Raw genomic sequence first — 25808 nt, forward strand, 5'->3', positions numbered from 1 at the left:
AAAGCAAAGCTTCTAGATGCTCTCTTACAGCAGGATGTTCTTTTTGGAGTTAAAGCAGAAGAAGTCTTAAAGAAAATGGAGAATAAGGCAAAATCTATGCAGACAGTCAAAGATTTTCTACAGGTACAGCCCCTTCGCTTCAGCAGAAATTGGCCAACAGAAAATTGGTCCTTTCCAGCTACTGACAGACCACAGAGGGGTAAATACAGACGTCCAAGAGGCAGAAGACAACCACAAGTCCAATACAAACCTCGACAATGGGGCACTGCAACACAGAAGGGAGGAGAAGACGGGCCCCAAACTGCTAGAAGGCAAACTCAATGACTTGCACCTCATCTGGCCAAGCAACACTCTCTTGGCAGCCCCCTTGGGAGGAAAATTCGCACTTTTTTCAGACAACTGGCACATTGTCAGAAAGGACAAATGGGTCCTAGACATAATTGCATGAGGATACAGATTCCATTTTCACACCTTGCCAATGAAAAGAGGAATGCCAAACCTGCCACAAAATCAATGGGCAGAGGCACAAAAACAAATTACAGCTCTCGTGGACATGAGAGCCATTCAACTGGTACCTACACGAGAGCAAGGCCAAGGATTTTACTCAAGACTCTTTCTAGTTCCCAGAAAGGACAATGCCTGGAGACCAATTCTGGACCTTTCAATTCTAAACACCTTCTTACAAGTACCCAAATTCAAGATGCTAACACTACAGCAGCTTCTTCCCATGTTGGGCAAGAAAGCATGACTAGTAACGTTGGACCTCAAGGAGGCATACCTGCATGTCCCTATCAGACAAAGTTGCAGAAGATACCTCCATTTCATTGCAGGTTCAACCCATTACCAATTCTCTGCACTGCCCTTTGGCTTATCTACTGTGCCCAGGGTCTTCACAAAATGCCTGGCACCAGTAATTGCATACTGCAGACAAAGAGGAATTCAAATATACCCATACCTGGATGACTGCCTCATCCAAGCAGAAAGCAAGGACATTCTCTTACAACATCTGGCTTTTGTAAAACATCTTCTAAGTTGCCTGGGGTACACAGTAAATGAAAAGAAATCAAAACTAGTACCCTCACAAAATGACATTCCTGGGAGCCAGCTTGAATACAACAGTCCAGAAGGCTTATCTGACGCCAGACAAACAACTACAACTGAGTCAATATTTCAAAACAATGGCAACAAAGACCCAACTACCTGCAAGAAAAATTCTGCAGACCTTGGGCTTCATGGCATCTTGCATACTACTAATACCATTTGCAAAGCTGCATATGAGGAAATTACAGTGGTACCTAAAAAGCGTATGGTCTCAACACAGCCACAGCTTGGACACAATGATATCTCTCATTCCCTGCCTACAACAGGAGTTTCTATGGTGGTCACAGGCATGTCACCTCAACAAGGGTCAGCCTTTCACCTTGCCCCCAGCCAGGCAAACTATGACAACAGATGCATCGGACTACGCCTGGGGGGCACACATGGCAGGACAGTGCATTCAAGGCATATGGACTGCAGATCAAAGGAATCTGCACATCAATCAAACAGAGATGCTAGCTGTACAGAATGCTCTGACAGCCTTCAAGAATCTATTACATCCATGACAACTTACAATAAGGACGGACACCACCACAGTAATGTGGTACATAAACAAACAAGGGGGTACACACTCCTACCCTCTATGCAGGCAAGCAATGACCTTGTGGGGCTTACCAAGTTCAGTTACAAGCTCAATTTCTGCCTGGAAAAAAGAACACATTGGCAGACGACCTCAGCAGAAACATCATGGATCCCCACGAGTGGAAACTGGATCCACAAGTATTTGCAATGATAACTCAAAAATGGGGCCTTCCAGACATAGACCTGTTTGCCAGTCCTCAAAACTATCAGCTAACAAAATTTTGTACAAGGACACTTCACCATCAAGCTTGGAAAGTGGACGCACTCTCATTCAGTTGGAAAAACCTGACAGTATATGCCTTCCCTCCATTGCCTCTCCTCACAAAGGTGCTTCTGAAAGTCAGAAAGGAGAGACCACGACTGATACTCATAGCCCCAGACTGGCCACGCCAGCACTGGTACCCACTATTGAGGAATATGGCCAAGGGCCCACCTTGGATTTTACCACAAATTGCCCATTTGCTCACACAGCAAAACAATCAGATGCTTCACAGCCAGCTCAAAACCTTAAATCTGGCTGCATGGCAAATCACCTAAGCATCCAGCCAGCTCCTCTTTCCCAAGCAGTTATGGATGTTATTCTGGAAGCTAGGAGGCCCAGCACCAGGAAGGCCTACTCGGACAAATGGAAAAGGTTTTGCGCCTGGAACCAAGCTAAAGGCCAAAACACACTTCAGCCTCACATGCCTCAGATTCTACAGTATTTAACTGAGATGTTGCACAAAGGACTTTTTTTTTCTTCCATTAAAATCCATGCATCAGCTATTTCAGCCCACTACAACACGGATCCACCCTTATTTTCACATCCACTTTTAAGGCAGTTCCTCAGAGGGGCAAAAAACATTAGGCCCCCCAGGAGAGCACCTACACCAACATGGGACCTCAAATTTGTTCTGGAAAAACGTACGCTACCTCCCTTTGAACCAGCTTTCTCTGCAGATCTACAGTTTCTATCATGGAAGACTGCCCTGCTGCTAGCAATAACTTCAGCTAGAAGAGTCTCAGAGCTGCAGGCACTAATGGCAGTGGAACATTTCCTCATTTTCCATCAAGACAGAGTTTCTCTAAGAACTAATCCTTCCTTCATGCCTAAGGAGGTTTCCAGTGTGGCTTTAAATCAAACCATCCACTTACCCACCTTCTTCCCAAATCCACAGAACAAAGGAGAAAGACTCCTGCATTCCTTGGACATTCACAGGCAACTTCATTACTACTTGGATAAAACTAAGGTTTTCAGAAAATCTGACCAGCTCTTTGTATCCTATGCTACAGCTTCACAAGGGAAGGCTATTTCAAAACAAACCATTTCCAAATGGATAGGACATTGCATTCGTTTTTGCTATATCCATCATGGAAAACCAGTTCCTGCTAACATTAGGCCCCACTCTACCAGGGCAACAGCTACATCTACAGCCTTCCTCAGGGGGGTTCCAACCAAGGAGATTTTGGAAGCTGCAACTTAGAGTTCAGTACACACCTTCACCAAACACTATCACTTACCACTTTACTCTAAGACTAGAGCTGGCTTCGCCACTGCAGTTCTGCAGGGCCTTCTAGCCTCCTCTAACCCTCTATGACTCCTCCACCCATCCTTAGCGTTGGGATTCTACCCAAGTGTGATGACTGCAGCAGGGTAACACGATGAACATAGTACAGTTTTGTACCTACCATAAATGTAGATGTTCGAGTGTACACCCTGCTGCAGTCCAGGTTACCCTCCCTCCATCCCCTCTGATCTAACTGGCTAAATCTTTACAATACCTTCCTGATGTATTTGCTTATAGCTGGAGGGATTTTGTGTTTGTGCTAAAATTTCTTAATTTGGTACTAATTACTGACCCCCTTTTTGGGGGCACCTGACATCTGGGGCAAGAAAAACTCAAGAAAATGGCGTCAGATGCATTGTATATACCCCTGGCGCACTGACGTCAGGGAAGAAGTGACAGCAACCGACGCTGGACCAAGACTTTGGAATTCCGGCCGACTGCGGGACCCCCTGATGACAGGATAACCCAAGTGTGATGACTGCAGCAGGGTGTACACTCGAACATCTACATTTATGGTAGGTACAAAACTATACTTTCATGTAGAACACAGCCTGGGATGTTGTCTGGTCCCATGGATGCTGTGTTCTTGGCTTTGGAGAGTGTGGTTTTTACCTGTGTAGCCGTGATTACAGGAACTTTGCATTCTTCCGGTATAGAGATGGGCCCTTTAGGGGGTGAGGGGGGGGTAAAGTTAGCACTGAACCCATCTGCCAGAATGTTGGCAATATCAGTTGGGTCTGTATATTTAGTGCCATTGTGCTGTAACTCAGAGTAGATCTGAGTGTTGCCATTGACATTCTTGACATAGCTATAGAATGCTTTGTGGTTGTCTTTAGAATCAGTGGCGATTTTGTTTTTGTAACTAGCTTTGGAGGATTTTATGAGGGATCGCAGTTTCTTACTGAGGCTGACCAGGGAGCTCCTCCACTCATGGGATTTTACTCTCTTTTGCAACAGTTTCTTCCTTCTAAAAAAGAACAAACTATTAAAATAACAAAAAAGCAAGCAGGCTGTAAGTACTCCAAACCACACTATTTATTGTGAGCACTTTCGTCAGAGACGATGCTCCAACTTCATCAGACAAAAGAAAAGACAACAATTAACCACTTTATATACTTGCAAGTGGATGCAATTAAATCAATCACAAATTAACCATTAGTAAATTACATTCAATAATTCACGTAGGGTTATAAAAACATCTAACTCCATTGTGGCAACAATAAACAATTCAACTAATACAAGATGTCTTCTCCATTTATAATATGTGTACTTAAAACCATATACAAAACATATCAGGAAACCTATACATAAATACATGCATATAATAAAAATATATACTTTAAAGATTAAAAATTAACAAGGTGTAAAACCCTTTCAGCTAAAATACTGGGGGAGCTAAACACACAGTTGATACAAGTGTGGGTAATTATAAAGTAAAAATTAAAACCTGAATGATTTTTACTTAATTATTCCTACATTTAAAAATGCAACTTATGTATATGTATGTATGTATATATATATATATATATATATATATATATATATATAGCTGAATAAAAGACCAAAAAACATGGTCCAGTAGACAAGTATATATAAATGCAACCAGTAGACAAGTATATATAAATGCAGCCTTATGGTAAATATGACACTGTGACTGTAGGTAGGTAGGTTTCTTCCTTCTGTTGTACAGTTTGTTTATGGCAGGGGACCACCAGATTGGCTTCCTTTTTTGGAGGATAGCGTCTTGGTTCTGTTTGGGATAGCACGATCCATACAATCGTATAAGTGCTTATAAAGTGCAAATGTGTAGGATTCAGTAGTCATAACTGTATTGCCCATCTGCATGGGTGTCATGAAGTTCACCACTTCTGTCTTAAGAAGCATGAAGTTGGCTTTGGAGAAATTTTTTACCGTGGTTTCCTTAATGGGGGGGGGGCAGGGGCAGGGGCAGGATGTGGATATCTAGGGTGATTAGCTTATGGTCGGATCGGACCAATGAGGCATTGACTTCAGGTGTGGAACACCAGTCACTCATGTTGGTAATGACTAGATCTAGGATATTGTTGCCCCTGGTAGGGGTGTGGATAAGTTGATCCAGGGCATTGGAGTTTATGAATTCCAGAAAGCGTTGAGCGAAGGAGTTGGTACATGAGTAGTTTTCCCAGTTAATGGTGGGGTAGTTGAAATCGCCCATTATTAGGGTGTTAGGTTGAACCCTAATATTTTCCAGTACATCAAGAAAAGAGGAGTGGGAATCCTGGGGCATGGTGGGGGATCTGTAGCAAGCTACAATTTGGATTGCAGTTCTGCCCAGAGTTAGTTGCACTTGAATAACCTTGGATGCATTATGCTGAGCAACCTAGCCTGGAGGTGTGGATATCCTTAATGAATATGGACACACCTCCGCCTTTGGTGTTACGGTCCAGGTTACATGGCTGAAAAGTGTGGTATGAGTTAGTCTGGTAGTGTAGGGGTGCTGTCTGTAGCCTTGAACCAGGTCTCAGTCACTGCACAGATATTGATGTTCTCCATTTTAAGGAGTGCCTCGAGTGAGTGCTTTTTGAGATTTAGACTTCTAGCATTGAAAAGCATCACCCTCAGTTTTTGCTTGACTGTTCCTGTTACGGTGGTGAATTTGTCATTTGAACCTTGCCTAAAAAAGGGCATTACTAAAGGGCTTTTCATCCAGAAAAAGGAGGTCATTGTCCCACTGTACTCATCCCTCATTAGACCCATTATAGAGTACAACTCCCCATTTGTTATGTACCTCACAAGACATCTGTAACAGCTGGAAAGGCTGCAGAAATACCTCACTAAAAGAATCACAGGCCTAAAGCAGATGCCCTATGCTGACCATCTAAAAAAACTCCAGCTATACTCTGTGGCATATCGTCTACTTAACATACAATGCCCTGTCAGACCCTGAGCTGTTGGACATGCTCCACTTAAAGAAATCCCAATCCCTCAGAGCCACACGCTCAAGGGATCTAAACCTTGTCATCACAATGAACAAAACATGCTGGAGGGATAGGTTCCTGACCCAGAGACTCCCCATACTCTGTAACAGACTTGCCCATACATGTCAAGAAGAGCGCCTCCTTGGCCCTCTTCAAAAGGAACCTTGACGATTGGATGAGAGATATGAAATTCACCCTGGGGATCATGTCAGTCACCCTGCTAGACAGGGGTCCAGGGAAGTAAGTATTGTGGGAAGAAATATCCAGGGAATTGTTATGGCTAGGCTTGTATAGGCCCTAGGGCTGATAACCTAGTACTAACCTATGAACCTAATATAGATGGATACACAGCCTCGTTTGGTTTTCATACATTCATTTTGTGGTCTAAAGGTGTGGAAGGCATTGTAGCCTTGAAGGGCTGGGGTACTCTGAGGTCTTAAGCCAGCTTTCTGTGACTGCTTCCAGAAAGTGCAGATTTTTTGTTTAAGCTCCTAGCATTTTGCAGCATGACCCTCATTTTGTTCTGATTAGTTAATTTCACTTCAGTAATGTTGTTTTTGAGACCTTGCCTAAAAAAAGGCACTATGGGGGGAGGCAAGAGCCTTTGCCAGCAATTGAAAGCCTAGGAGTGCCAGGTGAAAACTGTCTCTGGCAAAGCAGCAAGGTTTGTCGACCATGGCCTTCCAGGCAGACAGGAACTGGATCCCCTTGGAATGACACCAAAAACTAAGCCAATTATTGAAATCAATCATTTTTTGTTTATACTGTGGCATTATTTTAGGTGAGGATAGTATGTTCCTCATGGCTAGGGACATACCTGCCTGGGATATATACTCGAAGAGAGCTCGATCATGTTTCTCTTCATGTAGTCCAGTGAGATGCATCTGAGGTCAGTCACACCAACATGAACTATAACAGAGTCATAATGGTACTTGTTGCTGAGAGACCTGAGTGAATTTATGATTAAATCCTGGAACCCGACAGGCAGCTGACCATGACTTTCTCCTTGTCCAGCCTGGTAAGTGGGACATCTGTGTTTCTCACTATTGAGTCTCCAATGACAAGAAAATTTGTTTTTTGAGTGTTACGCCTTACAGGTTTGGTGGGTGAGACACTTGTGTTGCTTTGTGTCATGGATGCTGTGGAGTTTGTGTTAGCTGTAGCAGACTATTGTTTTGGAGGTCTCTGGTGTTTTGGTAAGTTTTTTTGAGAGAACCTCCACTTATGTGGATTTACATGTTTGATGCATACTTTGTGCATGAGTAGTGGTATTATGTGAATAATGAGTGGTGGGTGATTTGACAACCTTCTCCATGTTACTGTTTTGCATGAGAGAGAGCATGGATTTTAGATTCTTGTAAAAACATCTTTTGCACTCTGTACTAGACTGTGTTATAAGTAGAGGGCTGTCTGTGTCCATGAGGCAAATGCTACACTTCCTCAAGAGACCCAGGTCAACAAGGTTGGCAGGATAAACAAGGGTAGTCCAACTGTCCATAATGCTAGGTTGAAGACTGTTGTCACTAGGGATGTCTTTTCACAAACGATCACATAAGAGCTCAGCAAATGGATATTTCTGCCTGTGTTTTAAGGGAAAATTAGTTGAATTTAAGTATCCGGCTTTGGTGCACAGTTGCACAGCAGTGTGTGGTGCTGCGTGACATGCAAGCAAACAGAAATCTACTCAGATGCAGGGTTTAACTACAGAAGGTAAAACTTGAAAAAAATCTAACAAAATTCAAAAGGACCAAACAGGATGCTTATTCCAAGCCCTAGACCGGCCTGCCTTTACCAGTTAGGTGCCAGTCGAATACAGTTCTCTCACAAAAGTGCAGATAGGCCCCTTCCTATCCAAGATGGCCTGGAAAATGTGCTCAGAACAAACAAGCCACTACAAACAGTTCCAGAAGCAGCACGCATGGATCTGGACTATGCTACAGCTACTAGCTACGTTAGTTTCAGCGAGAAACACTAGAGAATATTAAACACAGCAGAAAAATAGCAGTGAGACACTGAAAAAAATATTTTAACACAGCAGAAAACCGGCCAAAGAATGATTTAAACAGTTAGCAGTTCAGTTAGTTAAGTACTGCTTGGTGAGAAAACCAGAGCAGGCAGAACAGATGGTTTTAAAACAGTGAAAAACTGCCAGTAAATACTTAACAAACTGGAAACAACAAAAAAACTTGCTAAACAGTAACATCAGCAATAAAATTTGATTTTACAGGCACGCAGTATAGCATGCAGTTGCAGTATAAATGTAGTTTAGCACATAGTAAATAAATACAGTATGAAAGTAGGTTGTAGGCAATAAAAATGCAGTAAATAGTATAAATAAGCAAACAAACAGGCAACGTATGGCTTTTTGGAAGCTCAGAAGCCTCTCATCGTCTGGTATCTCAGCTCAGAGGTGTTGCTGGTAACCCACCTCAGTTCAGTTTGGTATAAACAAGTAGGAACCTGCTCAGATGCAGGGCCTAGATACAAGACGCTAAAACTTGAAAAAAAAAAACTTTTAACAAAATTCAAAAGGACCAGTGAGGATGCTTATTCCAAGCCCTAGACTGGCCTGCCTATATAACACAACTTTACTTTTTTCTGAGATGTAGGTGTTTGGTTATCCATTTGAATAGTAAAATTATTCAAACTTACAGCCTCCAAACCAAAAAGTACCATCTTAGGATTTTTTTATTGTTGTCATAAAAAAATGTATAGCTATTCATTTGCTGTGTATTACTTCCGTTATTGCCTTAGATCAAGGATTTGCACCTCATCTTTCTGAGGCTCATGACACCCATAATTACCAACAAATGTGATTGTGGTAGGCAGATCCCCCAGAAAGATTACAACCTTTAGTATGTTTGCCTGGGTAGAGCTCACCCAGTTAAAACCTGAAGAAATTGCTGTCTTTTTAGCTACAAAACTTTGCGAGGCAGGGACAAATAATTTGAAATCTGTTTAGAGCACCAACTTCTCCTTGCTGTAGGCATACACGCCCACCTCTTTAACATCATCTAGACTTTGCCCCTAGCAAGTTTATAAATGAAATAGAAGTGTAGAAAGATGGAGAAACCCCCAAAAAATAGTTAACAGGAAACTTCAAAGTGGATGAGGCACTGGTGACTCCCAAAACCTGTACAGGCCTGAGGAGTCCAGTTCCACAAAGGTCTTGGGTGGTAACCTCAAGCTCAAAAGCTAAAAGTGCAGCCATCTGATAATGCCCTGTGGAGGCTAACATTGGGGTTGTGCTTTGTAAATGGACCAGGCCTTGTCTTCTTCTTCTTTTTCTACATCACAGTCAGACAATGTTCTCCAGCTACCAAATTTTGGCCCAGGTAAACATTGTGAGTGTGAGGAAGATTCTCACTCTTTCTGCACAAGACATCAGGCCTGTCTACCACCATTACAAGTGTTTTCTAGATCAGCTGGCCCCATAAGACCTGGCCCTTTAAGACTGGAAATCTGGCCCAGGGTCAAGCACCCCACTGCTGTTGGTCTTGGACCTTTTCCAGTATCAAAAATTTATTGAGGAGTACATTCCTTTATAGAATAGGATAGGAAAGGAAATCCCAGCCCCCCAACCTGACAGCAAATTCAGAGAGAGACCCGGTACAGTGAGTGTCCAAATAACCTTCATACTGTGTAAAATGTACATGGATTTACTGAGACTTCACCAGCCTAAACTCACCTCCATCCCTACAGTGTTCAGGCATTTGTGGATACCTTTGGAAATGTATCCTTTGCTATGTTTTCAGTGATTTTTACACCTATACAATCCATCTGCTTTTATGGAATGGAGAAAAAGGCTAAATTGTATCCAGCAGTTGTCTTGCTTGCGGCTAGATTGATTTTGAGACTGGCATCCATCAAGCACCACAATGTCAAATGATAGGTAAAGTACAACTTGATTTTTTTCTTTTTTAAATATGTACACATTTGCAACTCCAGCCATCAGGACTATTAATCGCCAGACCCATGTTTTGCATGTAACAGAGGGACATTCTTTACTTTTATGGAGGAAATGCTAGCATTTCTTTGTCGACTTCATTCAGAGATCAAAATTTTCAAAACTCATTCAGCAAATCTGTGGGGGTAGATTATGATGCTTTAAGTGCATCTGCTAGGACCACTGAACAACTATAAACAGGCATACTTGTCTCAGGGCTCAAATGCATCCTGAGGACATTAAGTGCCAACTTGTAAATATTATGTTTGATAAATGCTGGTTCTTCAACCCTGTTACTCAAGAGGCCATTAAAAAAATAGATGATCAACTCAAGGACTGCAAAAGGTAAAACAGTTTTTTTATCCACACATCCTTAAAGCAGAAATATGCCTCCAAGTCAAATCTGTTCTGCAGGAAGCACACCAAAGCTGATCACACTAGACAAAAGAAAACATTTGAAAGGGGCATCTGGAAAGAAGGAAGAATCTGCTACAGGCAGCAAGGAAGATAAAGGGATAAAGGACATTCCTGTTCCTAAAAATGTACCCCCCCACCAATACATACTACAAAATAAATCCTCCTTCCCACGTCATTGGAAAAGGTTGTGTGTGTCCAAAACTCCATGATTGATGTCTGACTCCCGACCCAAAAAAATGATGTTAAGAAACTACAGAATAGAATAATTGAACTCCTCTGAAGGTTTTACCTGAAGTCCGCGGTGGTGGTTTTGCGGTAGCATTGTCGCCTCACAGTAAGATGCTGTCCGGTTCGACTCTCAGAGCATCTTCTGCGTGGAGACATGCGTGAATAGGTGTACCTTCGTTGAAGGTTGTGCATCAGGACTGGCAACTCGGTACGTAAAAATCAACTGCCAATCATTAGCGGACCGGAGTTCCGCTGTGGCGACCCCTAACTGGGAAAAGCCAAAAGTCACAACATCAGGGAATTATTGTAGGGGTCTGACCACCTTTCTTTTTTTTTCATTGTTTTTAATAAAATGGAGTTCTAAACCTTCTCACATTTCAAGGGAGCACATCAAACCTCCACAGAGCACTTACCTATGTTAGGATGACTGATAGAACAACTTTCCTCTAGCAATAAAATGGGTACCTCCCACAGAAGAGGGCTTAGGGTTTTAATCAAGGCTTTTCTTCTGCCAAAAAAAGGCCCATCTTAGAAGTTTCTTTGCTAAGCAAGTTCCTTTAGGATGCTAAACCAGGAAACTTTCTTCACCCCACCCTTGTGTACTAACCTTTTCCCTAATCCTGCCTCTAAGCAAAAAAACAAGTTACATTAGTAAAAAAAATATTTTCATAACAGAATCACTATTCAGACTATGCTTGGGCCTATGTTTTGTATCTGGAGCTTCACCGATAGTGGGAGAGAAGTTTTCACCGCGCTGTGATTTGCATTTTTTTTGTCACTCATTTGTGCATTCACTCTTTTTTTTCTCTCTCAGTTGTGTTGTTGACCAATTATGATGTAATTATTTGTAAGAAAAATTGTAAACAAACTTTGGAAAACTGAAGAAACAGAGTGCGAACAAATCCAATAAGCCAAAGCCTTAACGCAATTTAATATTCAACTTTTAAAAAAACAGCGTTTTCGCTACTAAAACCATGTAGCTTCATCAGAGGCAAACAAACACAGAAAAAGGCGCCAAACCAAATTTATAATAGTGGCTGCCTAATTAAAATCAGCTGAAGTATGTTACATCACTTCCTTACGTAACTGGCATATCAACAAGTGCTTATAACTAAAGCACAATGTGTCAGTAACTGTAACATCATCAAACAAGTTTTAAAAACCATTTGCACATACACACCTTAATAAAAAATGAATTAATGCATAATAAAAAAGTATACATGTTATAGAAAATTCTTAAACAATTATTTTGTTTTTATATAAAAAATCTGTTAAAGAAATTTACTGAAATTCATAATGAATATTTTAATTCATTGCCTAAGGCATTTAAATTTATGTATAAGTAAACCCAATTTATGTATGTAAGTAGAAGACATACTGTATATCAGAAATAGATTCTAACCTGGACTGTGCATTAAATATGAGACCAGGATAATGATACCAAAATAAAGGGTATAGAAAAAGGAATTAGGGGATAAAGTAAAACCAAACTATAGATAACATAACCAATCAGCGGAGGTAAGATCTATATTTCAATACCGGCGAAATATTGCAGCTCTCATTTAAGCCAGGTGTGTTAAATGCATCTAATTTGAGCTGCCATTGCAGTTCCAAAATTTCTAAAAGTAAAGAAATGGGGCCTCCCCTGATAGATTTGTGTTTACAATCAATCCCCATAAATACAAAGCTATGTCCTAAATTAGAGGAAACATGCTTCGCAAGAGCATTTTCACATTTGTTATTCCTTATTGCATATATATGCTGGTATATGCGCTCCCTGAATTTTCTGTCCGTCTTTCCAACATAGAAAGACGGACAACAGACACAGAGAGCGACATATATAACAGATTTTGTGTTACAGTCAATTCTACTGTTTATCCAATATTTGTTGTTTCCAATAACAAATGAGCTCCCTGTGCGCAAAACATGACACCAATTGCATGTCCCGCAAGTAAAACATCCCTTTGTTTTTTGGAATGTTTTGACTAAACTTGATGTTTGCAGTAATTCCTTAATATTTTGACCTCTTCTAAATGTAATCTTTGGTTTCTCACCTAGTTTTTCAACCAAAAATGAATTATTGGTGATAAAGTACCAATTCTTATAGATGATATCTGATATTTCTTTGGAACTTAAGGAAAAAACTGTGGAAAAGGACAAAGAAAAATCCCTTCTAGGTTCCTCAGTGCATGTGACAGGTAAAATATCGAAATTTACCCCTTCTGTTAGTGTATCTTGCTGGTTACCTGTAACAGGTCCTTTATCAGAAATAAGGGGAGAAAATGTACCATTCATTCTTTTGTTGGTAACTTCCAAAATCGCTTCATCAATAGTTGAAAGAGGGTAACCCCTGTCTAAGAAAAATTTTTTAAGTAACATACACTCTTCCTCAAACTCTTTTAATTCACTACAAATCCTGACTGCTCTTATTAATTGCCCTTTAACAATAGCTTTTTTCAATTTGTATGGATGGGCACTTGTGTAGTGTAGGAATGAGTTAATGTAAGTTTCCTTACGGAAAATGGATGAAGTGAACCTATTATTCATTATGTCCTTCTTTAACTTAACATCTAAGTAGTCTATCTCATGGTTGTCAAACTTAGAAGTAAACCTTAGAAATGTTGTAGTACTATTAAAGTATTCCACCAAAAGACGTGCCTCTTCTTCGTTGCCCTTGAACAGGATGAAAATGTCGTCAAGGTATCTTGTGTAAAAACTTATCTTGTTTTTACATAATGGGTTGTTTAGAACGAAATTCCTCTCCCAGTGTGCCATGAACAAGTTGGCAACAATGGCACCACAAGGAGACCCCATGGCAACGCCTTGTTTCTGGATAAAGAAATCTTTACCAAAAACAAAGAAATTAGAGGATAACACTATATCCAGTAATTCTGTGATGTTATTAATGACTTCCCTTGGTGTTTTGAATTCCGACAGTAGTAACTCCAGCCACTCTATAGCCTCCAAATGGGGTATAGAAGTATATAAGTCTACAACGTCGACTGTGACGAAGTTAAATTCACTGTCAAAAGGTACATTATTAATATTTTCTAAGAAACTCCATGAGTCCCTGCAAATACTTGGAATGTGTTCCAAGTATTTATTTAATAGGGAATCAATGTATTTGGCTGCTGGGTAGGAGATGGAGGACCTTCCGTCTACCAATGCCCTCATGGGTGGGTCCCCAAGATTCTTATGAATCTTGGGTATCCCAAACATGACTGGTATTCTAGGTTGAGTAATATTAATATACTCAAAGGTCTCGAGGTCAATCCTCCCCTCAATAAAAAGATCCCTAAAATACCCCTTAGTCCTATGAATACTAGTATTCATCTCATTAAGTGATGAGTGACTATATGCTTGTGTATCCAAAACTTGGGACATTTTTTCATTGTACAAGTCATGTTCAAAGACAACTAGTCCCCCACCCTTGTCAGGTTTCATAACCCTGACAGATGATTCCTTAAGCTGGTTTAAGGCCTGCAATTGTTCAGTTGTTATATTGAAAGTGCTTTTATTCAAGCCTCTAGTATTAAGTAAATGCCTGATATCTAATTCACATGCGTTTTCAAAAATACGCAAGCCTACATGTAGCGGGGGGTTGAAGATGCTAGGAAGTTTAATAGCTGGCCTTTCTACATCATAGAAGTTGTTAAACAGTAGCTTTAAATTAAGCTTCCTAACATAGCACTTCAAGTCAATAAGAACCTTAGCCACATCAAAATTTCTTGATGGAACAAAGTTATAGCCTAAGGAGAGCAACTCAATTAGTTCTGGTTCAAAAGACAATGATGTAAAATTATAAATGGTAAAATCACCTTTTTTGTTTTTAACTATACTAGGGCCAAAATTACTTCCTAAAGAACTAGCAACAACTGTTATTTCTTCCAATTCCTGTTCTTCTTCCTCCCCTGGTTCAGGTTCGGCCCTTTCCCTAAAAAATGTGTATTCCCATTATTTGATGAATTATTCTTTGGGATGTTGGTGTTGGGGTATGGGACCTCATTAGGACCTCCTTTATTCTTATTTCTACTACTTCTACGTAGTGCATTAGAGTAGGTTGTGGAAGTTGTAGCTTCCTCCTCATCCAAAATTTGTATATCAGTATCTAAATCCTTATCATGACTAGAAGCCAAGTCGTCTTCCTGAGTACCTGGCTTGGATAATTTAGGGTACGCCGTATCGGAAGAATAAACTAGTCTATCTCTGAAAAGTTTCTTAGTTTTCTGCGTTTTAAGTTTTGCCATATAAGAGTCTATACTAGCAAAAATGCGTTCATAATCATATCTAAATTTCTCAAAACTAGAAAACATTCTAATATCATCATCTAATATTTTTATCTCAGCAATCAGAGTATTAATGCAAGCATTATAATGTTTAACAATCAGTCCAAGCAAATCCATTCCTTGTCTTTGGAACATCTCCTTTAATTCAGTAAGAAAGGCATTTTCTTTAATTAAGCCAGAAGGTGTAAAATTATTTCTCAGTCCTTTAGGTACCATACTTTCGGAAATGCATTGTTCGAAATAAGCAACTTCCAGTTGTAATTTACGGACCTTTAAAGTCTTATTATCTAAAGTTTTCAATTTTTCAGTAATATCAGGTTGACAATCATTATTACAAGAGGGACTCTGCACCGGCAGTCCATCCTTAAGAGGTTGCAAGAAAGTAAAAAAGTCACCTGCATTATGTATCCAATCTGTAGCCGATGAAACGCCAATGAGTGCCTTCCCAGTTGTCCCAATATTAGAAGAATGTGAAATAACTTTTCCTGTCTCTGTGGAGTCCGTAAAACCTCGCTGCGTCTTTTGTTTCTGTCCCGGTGGTATGGTACTCAAAACAGTACTGCCTGGTGAAGAATTGCCTGAAAAAGAGTTCTGCACACGTTTCGGCAAGCCACTAGAAACAGAACCGGCTGGCAGCAATTGTCGCGCTCCTGTAGTGATAGAACCTACTTCCGCACTCCCCTCACCGGACTCAGCAGAACCATGTCCCTCCAGGAAAACCCGAGGGATCTCGCCAACATTGTTCGGGAAAGTGGTAGGTCCCAGCCTATTACTTAGTTCAATATTCGTCAGCCTAGAGTTCATCGCATCAAGTCTTTGCGATAACCCAGCTAGTAAGGCAGCGATATCTGTGTTGTCAAGAGGGTTAGTTCCAAAAATATTAGGGCTAGGCGGACTTGTAGAGCACTCGGTGGCCATACCAGAAAGAAAAATTGTAAACAAACTTTGGAAAACTGAAGAAACAGAGTGCGAACAAATCCAATAAGCCAAAGCCTTAACGCAATTTAATATTCAACTTTTAAAAAAACAGCGTTTTCGCTACTAAAACCATGTAGCTTCATCAGAGGCAAACAAACACAGAAAAAGGCGCCAAACCAAATTTATAATAGTGGCTGCCTAATTAAAATCAGCTGAAGTATGTTACATCACTTCCTTACGTAACTGGCATATCAACAAGTGCTTATAACTAAAGCACAATGTGTCAGTAACTGTAACATCATCAAACAAGTTTTAAAAACCATTTGCACATACACACCTTAATAAAAATGAATTAATGCATAATAAAAAAGTATACATGTTATAGAAAATTCTTAAACAATTATTTTGTTTTTATATAAAAAATCTGTTAAAGAAATTTACTGAAATTCATAATGAATATTTTAATTCATTGCCAAAGGCATTTAAATTTATGTATAAGTAAACCCAATTTATGTATGTAAGTAGAAGACATACTGTATATCAGAAATAGATTCTAACCTGGACTGTGCATTAAATATGAGACCAGGATAATGATACCAAAATAAAGGGTATAGAAAAAGGAATTAGGGGATAAAGTAAAACCAAACTATAGATAACATAACCAATCAGCGGAGGTAAGATCTATATTTCAATACCGGCGAAATATTGCAGCTCTCATTTAAGCCAGGTGTGTTAAATGCATCTAATTTGAGCTGCCATTGCAGTTTAAAGTCCTTAAAGCAGAAATATGCCTCCAAGTCAAATCTGTTCTGCAGGAAGCGCACCAAAGCTGATCACACTAGACAAAAGAAAACATTTGAAAGGGGCATCTGGAAAGAAAGAAGAATCTGCTACAGGCAGCAAGGAAGATAAAGGACATTCCTGTTCCTAAAAATGTACCCCCCACCAATACATACTACAAAATAAATCCTCCTTCCCACATCATTGGAAAAGGTTGTGTGTGTCCAAAACTCCATGATTGATGTCGGACTCCCGAGCCAAAAAAATGATGTTAAGAAACTACAGAATAGAATAATTGAACTCCTCTGAAGGTTTTACCTGAAGTCCGCGGTGGTGGTTTTGCGGTAGCATTGTCGCCTCACAGTAAGACGCTGTCCAGTTCGACTCTCAGAGCGTCTTCTGCGTGGAGACATGCGTGAATAGGCGTACCTTCGTTGAAGGTTGTGCATCAGGACTGGCAACTCGGTATGTAAAAATCAACTGCCAATCATTAGCGGACCGGAGTTCCACTGTGGCGACCCCTAACCGGGAAAAGCCAAAAGTCACAACATCAGGGAATTATTGTAGGGTCTGACCACCTTTCTTTTTTTTTTCATTGTTTTTAATAAAATGGAGTTCTAAACCTTCTCACATTTCAAGGGAGCACCTCAAACCTCCACAGAGCACTTACCTGTGTTAGGATGACTGATAGAACAACTTTCCTCTCTAGCAATAAAATGGGTACCTCCCACAGAAGAGGGCTTAGGGTTTTAATCAAGGCTTTTCTTCTGCCAAAGAAGGCCCATCTTAGAAGTTTCTTTGCTAAGCAAGTTCCTTTAGGATGCTAAACCAGCAAACTTTCTTCACCCCACCCTTGTGTACTAACCTTTCCCCTAATCCTGCCTCTAAGCAAAAAAACAAGTTACATTAGTAAAAAAATATTTTCATAACAGAATCTCTATTCAGACTATGCTTGACCTATGTTTTGTAGCTGGAGCTTCACCGATAGTGGGAGAGAAGTTTTCACCGCGCTGTGATTTGCATTTTTTTTGTCACTCATTTGTGCATTCACTCTTTTTTTTCTCTCTCAGTTGTGTTGTTGACCAATTATGATGTAATTATTTGTGGTGTTTAAGTGATTTTTGTACATTTTGCATGGGAATGGAAATTGTATTTCATTTAAATTGTCATTTTAATTAGCATAATCTGTTACCTGCACTTCTATCTTAGACTACAGTGTGATGCATGTTTTCTCATTTGCTTTTAGAAAGCCCTCCTGTTAGAGTATGGAATCCGACGGATCACATTCCTCATAGCCCAAATGGTCAGTGTTAAATATTAATGCATGTGTATTATGAATTTTGATGTATGCATGACGTGTGGGATGTAAAAGTGGGGATTATCTTATTTCTTTTCCCTACTTGTGGAAGTCTGCTAATTGAGTGGTTTTTCTAGCTGATGGCTTCACATACTACAGAAATAATATTCGTTTAATATTCTTAATACTGTTAAGAGGGCACTGGTAATTACTACTACTGATTTTTACCACGAATGTCAGCAGACTTGCTACAGTGATGCAAAATGAACCCCCAGCTGATCTGACTTTGTACTAATGAGTCTGAAAATCAGGTGACCTCTCTGGCAAACATGTTTGCATATATTTTATGACACTTTTAATATAAGGAATATGCAGGGATATATTATGCTGTGTGATAAATGAAGTATCTAGGGCTGTAAATTTGCAGAACAAGTTGTGTGATGAGCAGTGAAGCCACAAGTCATGAAACGTGGTTTAATCCGACAGTACAAGATGCTTCATTTGGCACTTTGGCAGACCCCCAGATATTCTTGATTGTCCATTTTTTGTATGTTGTCTTTTCAGTTTTAATTACTGTTTCCCATTTGCTTAATGAGATGCCATGATTGTAAAATGTATCTATCAAATAGAGGTTTATATAGTTGTTAATGTTATTTAGTTATGTCCTTTTATTCACATGTTGCAGTATTCTGTACAGTAGGGTCTTCTCCTCTTGCTACCCAAACGTCCGGCCAGTATACAACAATTTGCAGTCACTGCATGGTACATGGGATGTCTGACGTAGCCGGCAGAGCGTGGATCATAAAAGTGATGTCTGCATGCACCAGCCTTCAGAACTTTTCTGCCACCAGTTGAACACCAGGTGTTCCTGCCTTCCCGGTCGTTGGATTCTTGAAAAACTCAGATAAGTACCCTGTTGGGGAACCTTTTTTCAGTCAGTGTATGCAAGTGCTTTTTCATGTCATCCAGAAATGGCACGTGTAAGTGTGGCCATCAGATTCCACACAAGGATGCCCACAAATGCTGTCTTTTCTGTTTAGGAAAGTGGCATGACTACAAGGCCTGCCCTGTTTGCCAGGCCTTTGTCCCTAAGACCTTACATAGCAGACTTCATACACTCAATCTGTAACTTGAGAACCAATGTCTGAAACAGTTAGCATTAGGTATGGAGGGACCTTCCAACCTGCCTGCTGAACCACCAAAGAAAAAGGCAAAAACTGCAAGGCTTGCTACTGTCACTGTGCCATCGCCATCTGGTTCTCATCCTGTGGCCATCAGCCTGGACGATAGCTCAGGCTCTGCCACCTTGGGTATAGCAGGTACCAGATCAGATATCGCAGAATCCTGTGTGGAAGGCGCATCCACAGAGGTTCTGCAGACATCAGATTCCAATGCCGAGGGAGAACCAAGACCTTTGGCAGATGAGTCAGATCCCTCCGCCCCTCCCCAGTTATCAGGCCCTAGGGCTTCACCTGTTTAAATGCTCAGTAGTCCTTCACTTAAAAAGAAGGAAAAGAGAAAGCATACCTCTCCAGTCATGGAAAGCCAACCAGATTGGCAGGCTTTCTCACAAAACCTCTTTAATGCATTCATGGCCTTGTGGCCTACTGTTCGAGGAAATCCCCCTATCCCTCTGCCTGTTCTGAGTCCTAGGCCTCAGGACCCAGATCCCTCTCAGGTGGAAGAGGAGGAGTACTCTGATTCTTCCTCAGAAGAATCCTTTTCTTACACCTCTCAACTCCCTTATCCACGTGGATATGCCTCTCCAGAGGAAGAATCTGCAGAAGCCGATTCCCCTGCAGAAGGTCTCACCTTTGGGAAAACCATAGCCAACATGAGAGAGCATTTCAAGTGGAATTCCTCAGAAATGACCGAGGTGCAAAAACGTTACTATGAGTTGATACAGATGGATTCCCCAACTCCCACTGCTTTCCCATCTATTCTTCCAGTTTTACTGGATGCTTTCTCTGCAACATCCTTGAACCCAGACTCCCAGCCTCCTGCCCCAAACCCACCCCGCAGACCTGGTAGGTTTTACAAGGTCCTGGAGACAGCTAAATTCCTGGTAAAATGCCCAGCTGCAGACCCCCTGCCACCATCTCAGTTTCTACTGACAAGGCCTCTAAATTGCTGCAATATACCACCCTCCTCCCTCCTGACAAGGACAGCAAGGCAGTGGAGTGTTTGGGTAAAAAGGTGTATAACTTTGCTACTCTGACTTTCAGAGCAATCAACTACCAGACATGTATGTTTAAATATGCCTTAGCCGTGTTGGAAAAAAATCTCCAAACAGCTTTCTGATCTCTCGACTCCCCAGCCAAATCTCAACTGTCCTCCCTTGTTTCCCTGACGTCTTGGGTAACCAGACATTCCATCAGATGTAGCTGTGATGCTGCTGAGGCCTCAGCTAGGTCGGCAGCATCGGCCTCTGCCCTCAGAAGGTATTCCTGGCTATGCCTGCAGCCCTTACTAGATGATTTTAGGGCTAAATTAGTATATGCACCTTTGGAAAATTCAGTGCTGTTTGGAGCCAAGGTTGCAGACATGTTTAATTCCTTGCAACAAAAAGGTAAAGAGATGCAGGACTTAAAACATTTGTTTTTAGCCTCAATTCTCAGGTTTCAAAAGGAATTATCTGACCAAAACCCATTTTCTCAGGAAGGACTCTGGTCCTTCTCCCTCTTCCAGACAAAGAAAGGCTCCCAGGAAGCAATCCACTCCTGCCAGGACTGCTCCATCTTCCGGCCAAAGTAGTGTGGAGACTCATCACCTCAGACTAGTGGGTACTGTCAATAATAGAACACGTAATAGAGTACTTCATGACCTGGATCATTCCCCAAAGAGAAACGGTATTCCCCAGTCCCCAAAAGACCAGTTTCACCTTCTACAACCCATGGTAGACAGCCTTTTGACCCAAGGCACCATCCAGCCTGTCCCACAGTCTGCTGTGGAAAAAGGCTTTTGCTCTAGGCTCTTTCTAGTACCAAGGAAAGGTGTGTCCTGGAGACCAGTTCTCGATCTCTCTTACCTAAATCTTTTTCAGCATGTACCCACATTCAGGATGCTTACACTGCCAACCCTCTTATTCTCCCTCAGGGGTTCATGGCTACCTTGGACATCAAGGATGCCTACCTCCATATCCCTATAAGATCCAGCTTCAGGAGTTTCCTCCGGTTCTCAGTAGCCTCCTCTCACTATTAGTTCTCTGCCTTGCCCGTTGGTCTGTCCACAGCACCCAGAGTCTTCACCAAATGCCTGGCACCAGTGACTGCCTTCTGCAGGACTCTAGGGATCCAAATCTTCCCTTACCTAGACAATCTCCTCATTCAGGCAGACTGCAAACAGTCCCTCCTGTTCCAGTTGCAGAAAACCATTGCCCTTCTGCAATCTGTAGGGTTTCAGATAAATTACCCAAAATCCCATCTGGACCATACCCAGGACATAGTGTTCCTAGGGCGCAGAATTTGGACAGACATCATGACAGCCTTCCTTCCCTAACAGAAGGTAGAAAGCCTAACACAATACCTACTTTCAGTACTTCAAACCAAAGAAATGACTGCAAGGCAGTACCTCAGGCTCCTAGGATACATGGCTTCTACTATACCTATGCTGCCTTTAGCAAGACTTCACATAAGGAAACTGCAGTGGTACCTCAGGTCTGCATTCCCACCCTCTGGAATTCAAAGTGCCCTTACTGCCCTGCCTCAAACAGGAGATCCATTGGTGGCTGGCCTAGGTGAAGCTTAACCCGGGACTTCCACTCCAGTCCCCACCTCCAACACAGGTTATGTACACAGATTCCTCAGACCTAGGTTGAGGAGCTACATTGTGGCCCCTAAAGGTACAGGGAGTTTGGTCAGAACCACACAGGAAAGAGCACATCAATATAAGGGAAATGACAGCAGTCCTTTTGGCCTGGAAAGCCTTTCAACTCAGTGTCTGGCAGGGACCTCTAAAGCTTTTCATAGACAATAACATAGTACTGTGGCATCTCAACAAGTAGGGGGGAACCAGATCTTTCTGACTTTGCAGACTAGCTCTCCTTGTGTGAGAAATGGCTGCCAGTCAGGGAGTTGCTCTTCAGGCAGTTTACATCCCTTCCCTACAGAACTCTCAGGCAGATTCTCTCAGCAGGTCCATGACAATGTCCCACAAATGGATGTTACACAGGGATATCTTCCTGGACCTTGTCCACCGATGGGGTACACCTCAAATAGACCTGATTGTCTCCACCATGAACAGGCAACTTCCCTCTTCCTGCACCAGACTGCCAGAACCTCTGGCGATGGCAACAGATGCCTTTTCAATCTCCTGTAAAGGGATGTTTCTCTACCCTCCCCCCTTCCCCCTTGTTCAGAAAGTCCTGTTGAAGATCCAGCAGGACAAACCAAACATCTTGCTGGTGACTCCCTATTGGCCAAGACAGCATTTGTTCCCCCTTCTCCTCCAATTAGCCAAGGTCAATCACCACAAGTTACCCCTCAGAGTGGACCTGCTCACACAGGACAAGGGAGCTGTAATTCATCCACATTGGCAATCTCTTCACCTCACCTTGTGGGTGTTAGGAATTTGATCCCTTTTAGGCACTTGTACAATGAGGACATGCTCACTGTCTTGCAGGAAGCCCAGGAAACCTAATACTAAGAAATCGTATGTATCCAAGTGGAAAAGATTCTCCATATGGTGTCTTAGAAGGCAGCTGGACCTGTTCTACCAGTGTGAACTTTTTACAGACAGGGCTGGCATACTCCTCCATCAAAGCTCATTTGTTTGCCATTTCTGCCTGCCTACCTCTGGAGTCCCCCCCCCCCTTTGCCTCCAGACTACCTACAAAACTGTTCCTTAAGGGGTACTCCATCTCAGGCTACCAAGGAAACCATTCTGCCTCCTTGGGACCTGAAGTACGTCTTAGAGAAGCTCACACTCCCTCCCTTTGAGCCTGCATCCAAAGCTTCCCTAAAACACTGCACATGGAAGACTGTTCTGCTGGTGGCCTTGACCTCAACTACAAGAGTTTTGGAGTTGCAAGCTCTTATGGTTACCCCTCCTTCCTCATCTTCCACAGAGATAGGGTAACCATCCAAACCAGTCCTTCCTTCATGCCCAAGGTGGTCAATGACTTTTCCTTAAACCAAACCATCCACCTGCCCACTTTGTTCTCCAACCCACAGGGAGACAGTGAAGGAGTATATCATTCCCTTGATGTGCACATACAGCTCAGGTTCTCTCTGCACAAAACCAAGAATGTCAGACAGGCTGACCAATTGTTTTTCTTTCCATTCCAGGGCCCTGGGGACAGCAGTCACTAAGCAAACTATTTCAGCCTGGATTTCCTGGGCTATTTCCTTTTGTTACACACACCATGGTAAACAGTTGTGAGGCAGTGTGAAGGCCCATTCCACTAGGGCAATGGCTTCATCTGGAGCCTTTTTCAAAGCCTGGACACTTATGCTATTCTTGAAGCAGCCACCTGGTTTTCTGTGCACACCTTCAGAAAACATTACAAAATAGACCAGATTTCCATGTCTAGGGCTGGATTTGCCAGGGCTATTCTCCATGGTTTCCTGAAAATTCCTCTATACCACCCCCTCTTCCTCACAGTGAGCTTTGGCACTTACCTAACTGTACAGAATACTGCAACATGTGAATAGAAGGACATAGGAAAATTGTGTAAAATCTTAGCATAACAACAGATGTCCTTCTCTTCCATGTTGCAGTATTCCTTCCTTCCCACCTTCCCCTCCTGATATCAGGTATTCCCATTCTGGGATGGCAAAGGATTTGCACTACGTTCTCTGGGACTGGTTCAGACTGGGGCACTCAGTTTTGAAGGCTGGTGATTGCAGACACCACTTTTATGGCCTAAGCTCTGCCAGCCACATCAAACTTCCCAAGCACCATGCAGTGACTGCAAACATTTGTATAGTGGCCAGATGTTCCAGTAAGCAAGAGGAGAAGACCCTACTGTACAGAATACTACAACATGGAAGAGAAGGACATTTATGGTTATGGTAAGATTTTACACAACTTTCCTGTCTAGCTAGATAGCTGTTTATCTATCTTTAATTAAGTTGGTGGGCTAGACTTTGAACCCTTTCCAGTCACAACCTTGGCACCTAGGCAAATACATATAGATTATGCATAACTGATGTATACATACAGAAAATTGATTTTGGTCATGAATAATAAGTGTAGGAAGGCAAACTGTTTGTATATAGACAAAAATAACAGACACAGCATTATATAAGCAAAGACAGGTACACTAGAAACTATAATATATACAGTAGAAAACATGTAAATATATTTAGAGATTTTTTAAAAATGCTGGATCCAACTGTAAATGAAAATGAGACTCAGCATGAAGTAGAGAAGTCTGATGAGTTTTAGCTTGTGTAGGTTACCTCAAGGCTAAAACATTTGAGCTTGGTGTACCAGCAACTTGCCCGTTTTCTGTCCCTGTCTCACTGTCTGGGAATAATCATAACTGCAGTCATTTAATGACAGTATGTAAGCTGTCAAACTGTTTTTACTTCTTTTTAAGGTAGCAGTGTATTATTATATATGAATGTAATAACTTGTTGGTACCTTTAATAGAAAATATTTTAACACTTTTCAAACTTATGACGTGTTCCGGATGGACAGCTGCATTCAGTCTGGTTTGGTAAATATTGTTTGACCTGTAGCCTGAACAGGCAGTAGCCTGAATGATTAGTTAAATCAGGAGGAGTAACTGCCATAGTTCTGGGGCCAGTAACAGAGAAGCAATGGCCCATGAAGTGCAGTCTGAGAGAAGGGGGTTGTATGGAATGATAAGCTGTGGCTTGGCTTCTTAACCACCTTTATTAAATTATCACTTAAGAGATGAGCTCTCTTGGAGGAATGTGTAGAATCATAAATTCCCATGACAGTGTAGAACTTTGATAACCCATCTTTTGCAGTTGTACTTTAAGAGAGTTCCAAAGTTTATATACGCATTTACAACTCCAGAACATACACATTCCTCCAAGAGAGCTTTCCAGATCGCAAACTATTATTTGTATGAATATTTTTTTGCTGATGAAACTCTATATAGCCACAAATTGGCTAGAACCACATAAGACATCATGGAATAATTTTAAGCTTGTGGCTATAAAGCATATACTAGCACATAAATTACTTCTGAAACAAACTAACAAAAATATTAATAACCCGAAAATATGGGAAAAGGTCTTCAATATTATATTAGCATGATACTGATTTTAGGAATATATTAAATATAGGAAGCATTTCATGTAGATATTGTATAAATGGTTTGTAGTAGTTATAGTGTATTATGTGTGTGATGTTTATTGTATTTTTGTAATGTTTTTGGAAAATATATTTCAATAAAAATTTATTATGGAAAAAAAAAAAAGAGATGAGCTCAAATACATCAGTAGAAAACAATCCATATTAATACATTTTCATGTGTTATACATTGCTTATTGTTTTCTTTTTTTTTATAACCACTATAAATTGCTCTAATATTACATAAATTGCTCAATTCCTTCCTTCCCTTAAACCTGACTCTTTCTCCAGAATATTATTCTGCATGTATTGTTTCCACAAATTCCATTTATTTATATGCAATTTGCCCCCTCCTCTTTTCAAAAGATCCCACTTCGAGTTCTTGTAACTTTTTAATAATATTCAATACATCAGTTATAGTTGGTTTAGATTTCCATTTTCTAGTAGTTGCTTTTTTGGCAGCCACCAGCATTAACCTTTAGATCC

At 41.2% G+C, this 25808-nt stretch overlaps 1 protein-coding gene across 1 annotated transcript in view; it reads left to right on the forward strand.

Moving 5' to 3' along the window:
• The window catches only part of ACACB (acetyl-CoA carboxylase beta), a 1510375-nt gene that overhangs the window by 887924 nt on the left and 596643 nt on the right, over positions 1-25808 (forward strand). The window contains exon 31 of the mRNA XM_044068517.1: positions 18006-18062. Within this exon, the coding sequence (XP_043924452.1) occupies positions 18006-18062 (57 nt within the window). The remainder of the gene's footprint in view (positions 1-18005; positions 18063-25808) is intronic.

Source organism: Protopterus annectens, chromosome 4.part0, assembly GCF_019279795.1.
Source record: "Protopterus annectens isolate FY-2018-M chromosome 4.part0, PAN1.0, whole genome shotgun sequence".
In the NCBI taxonomy this organism is placed as follows: Eukaryota; Metazoa; Chordata; order Ceratodontiformes; family Protopteridae; genus Protopterus; species Protopterus annectens.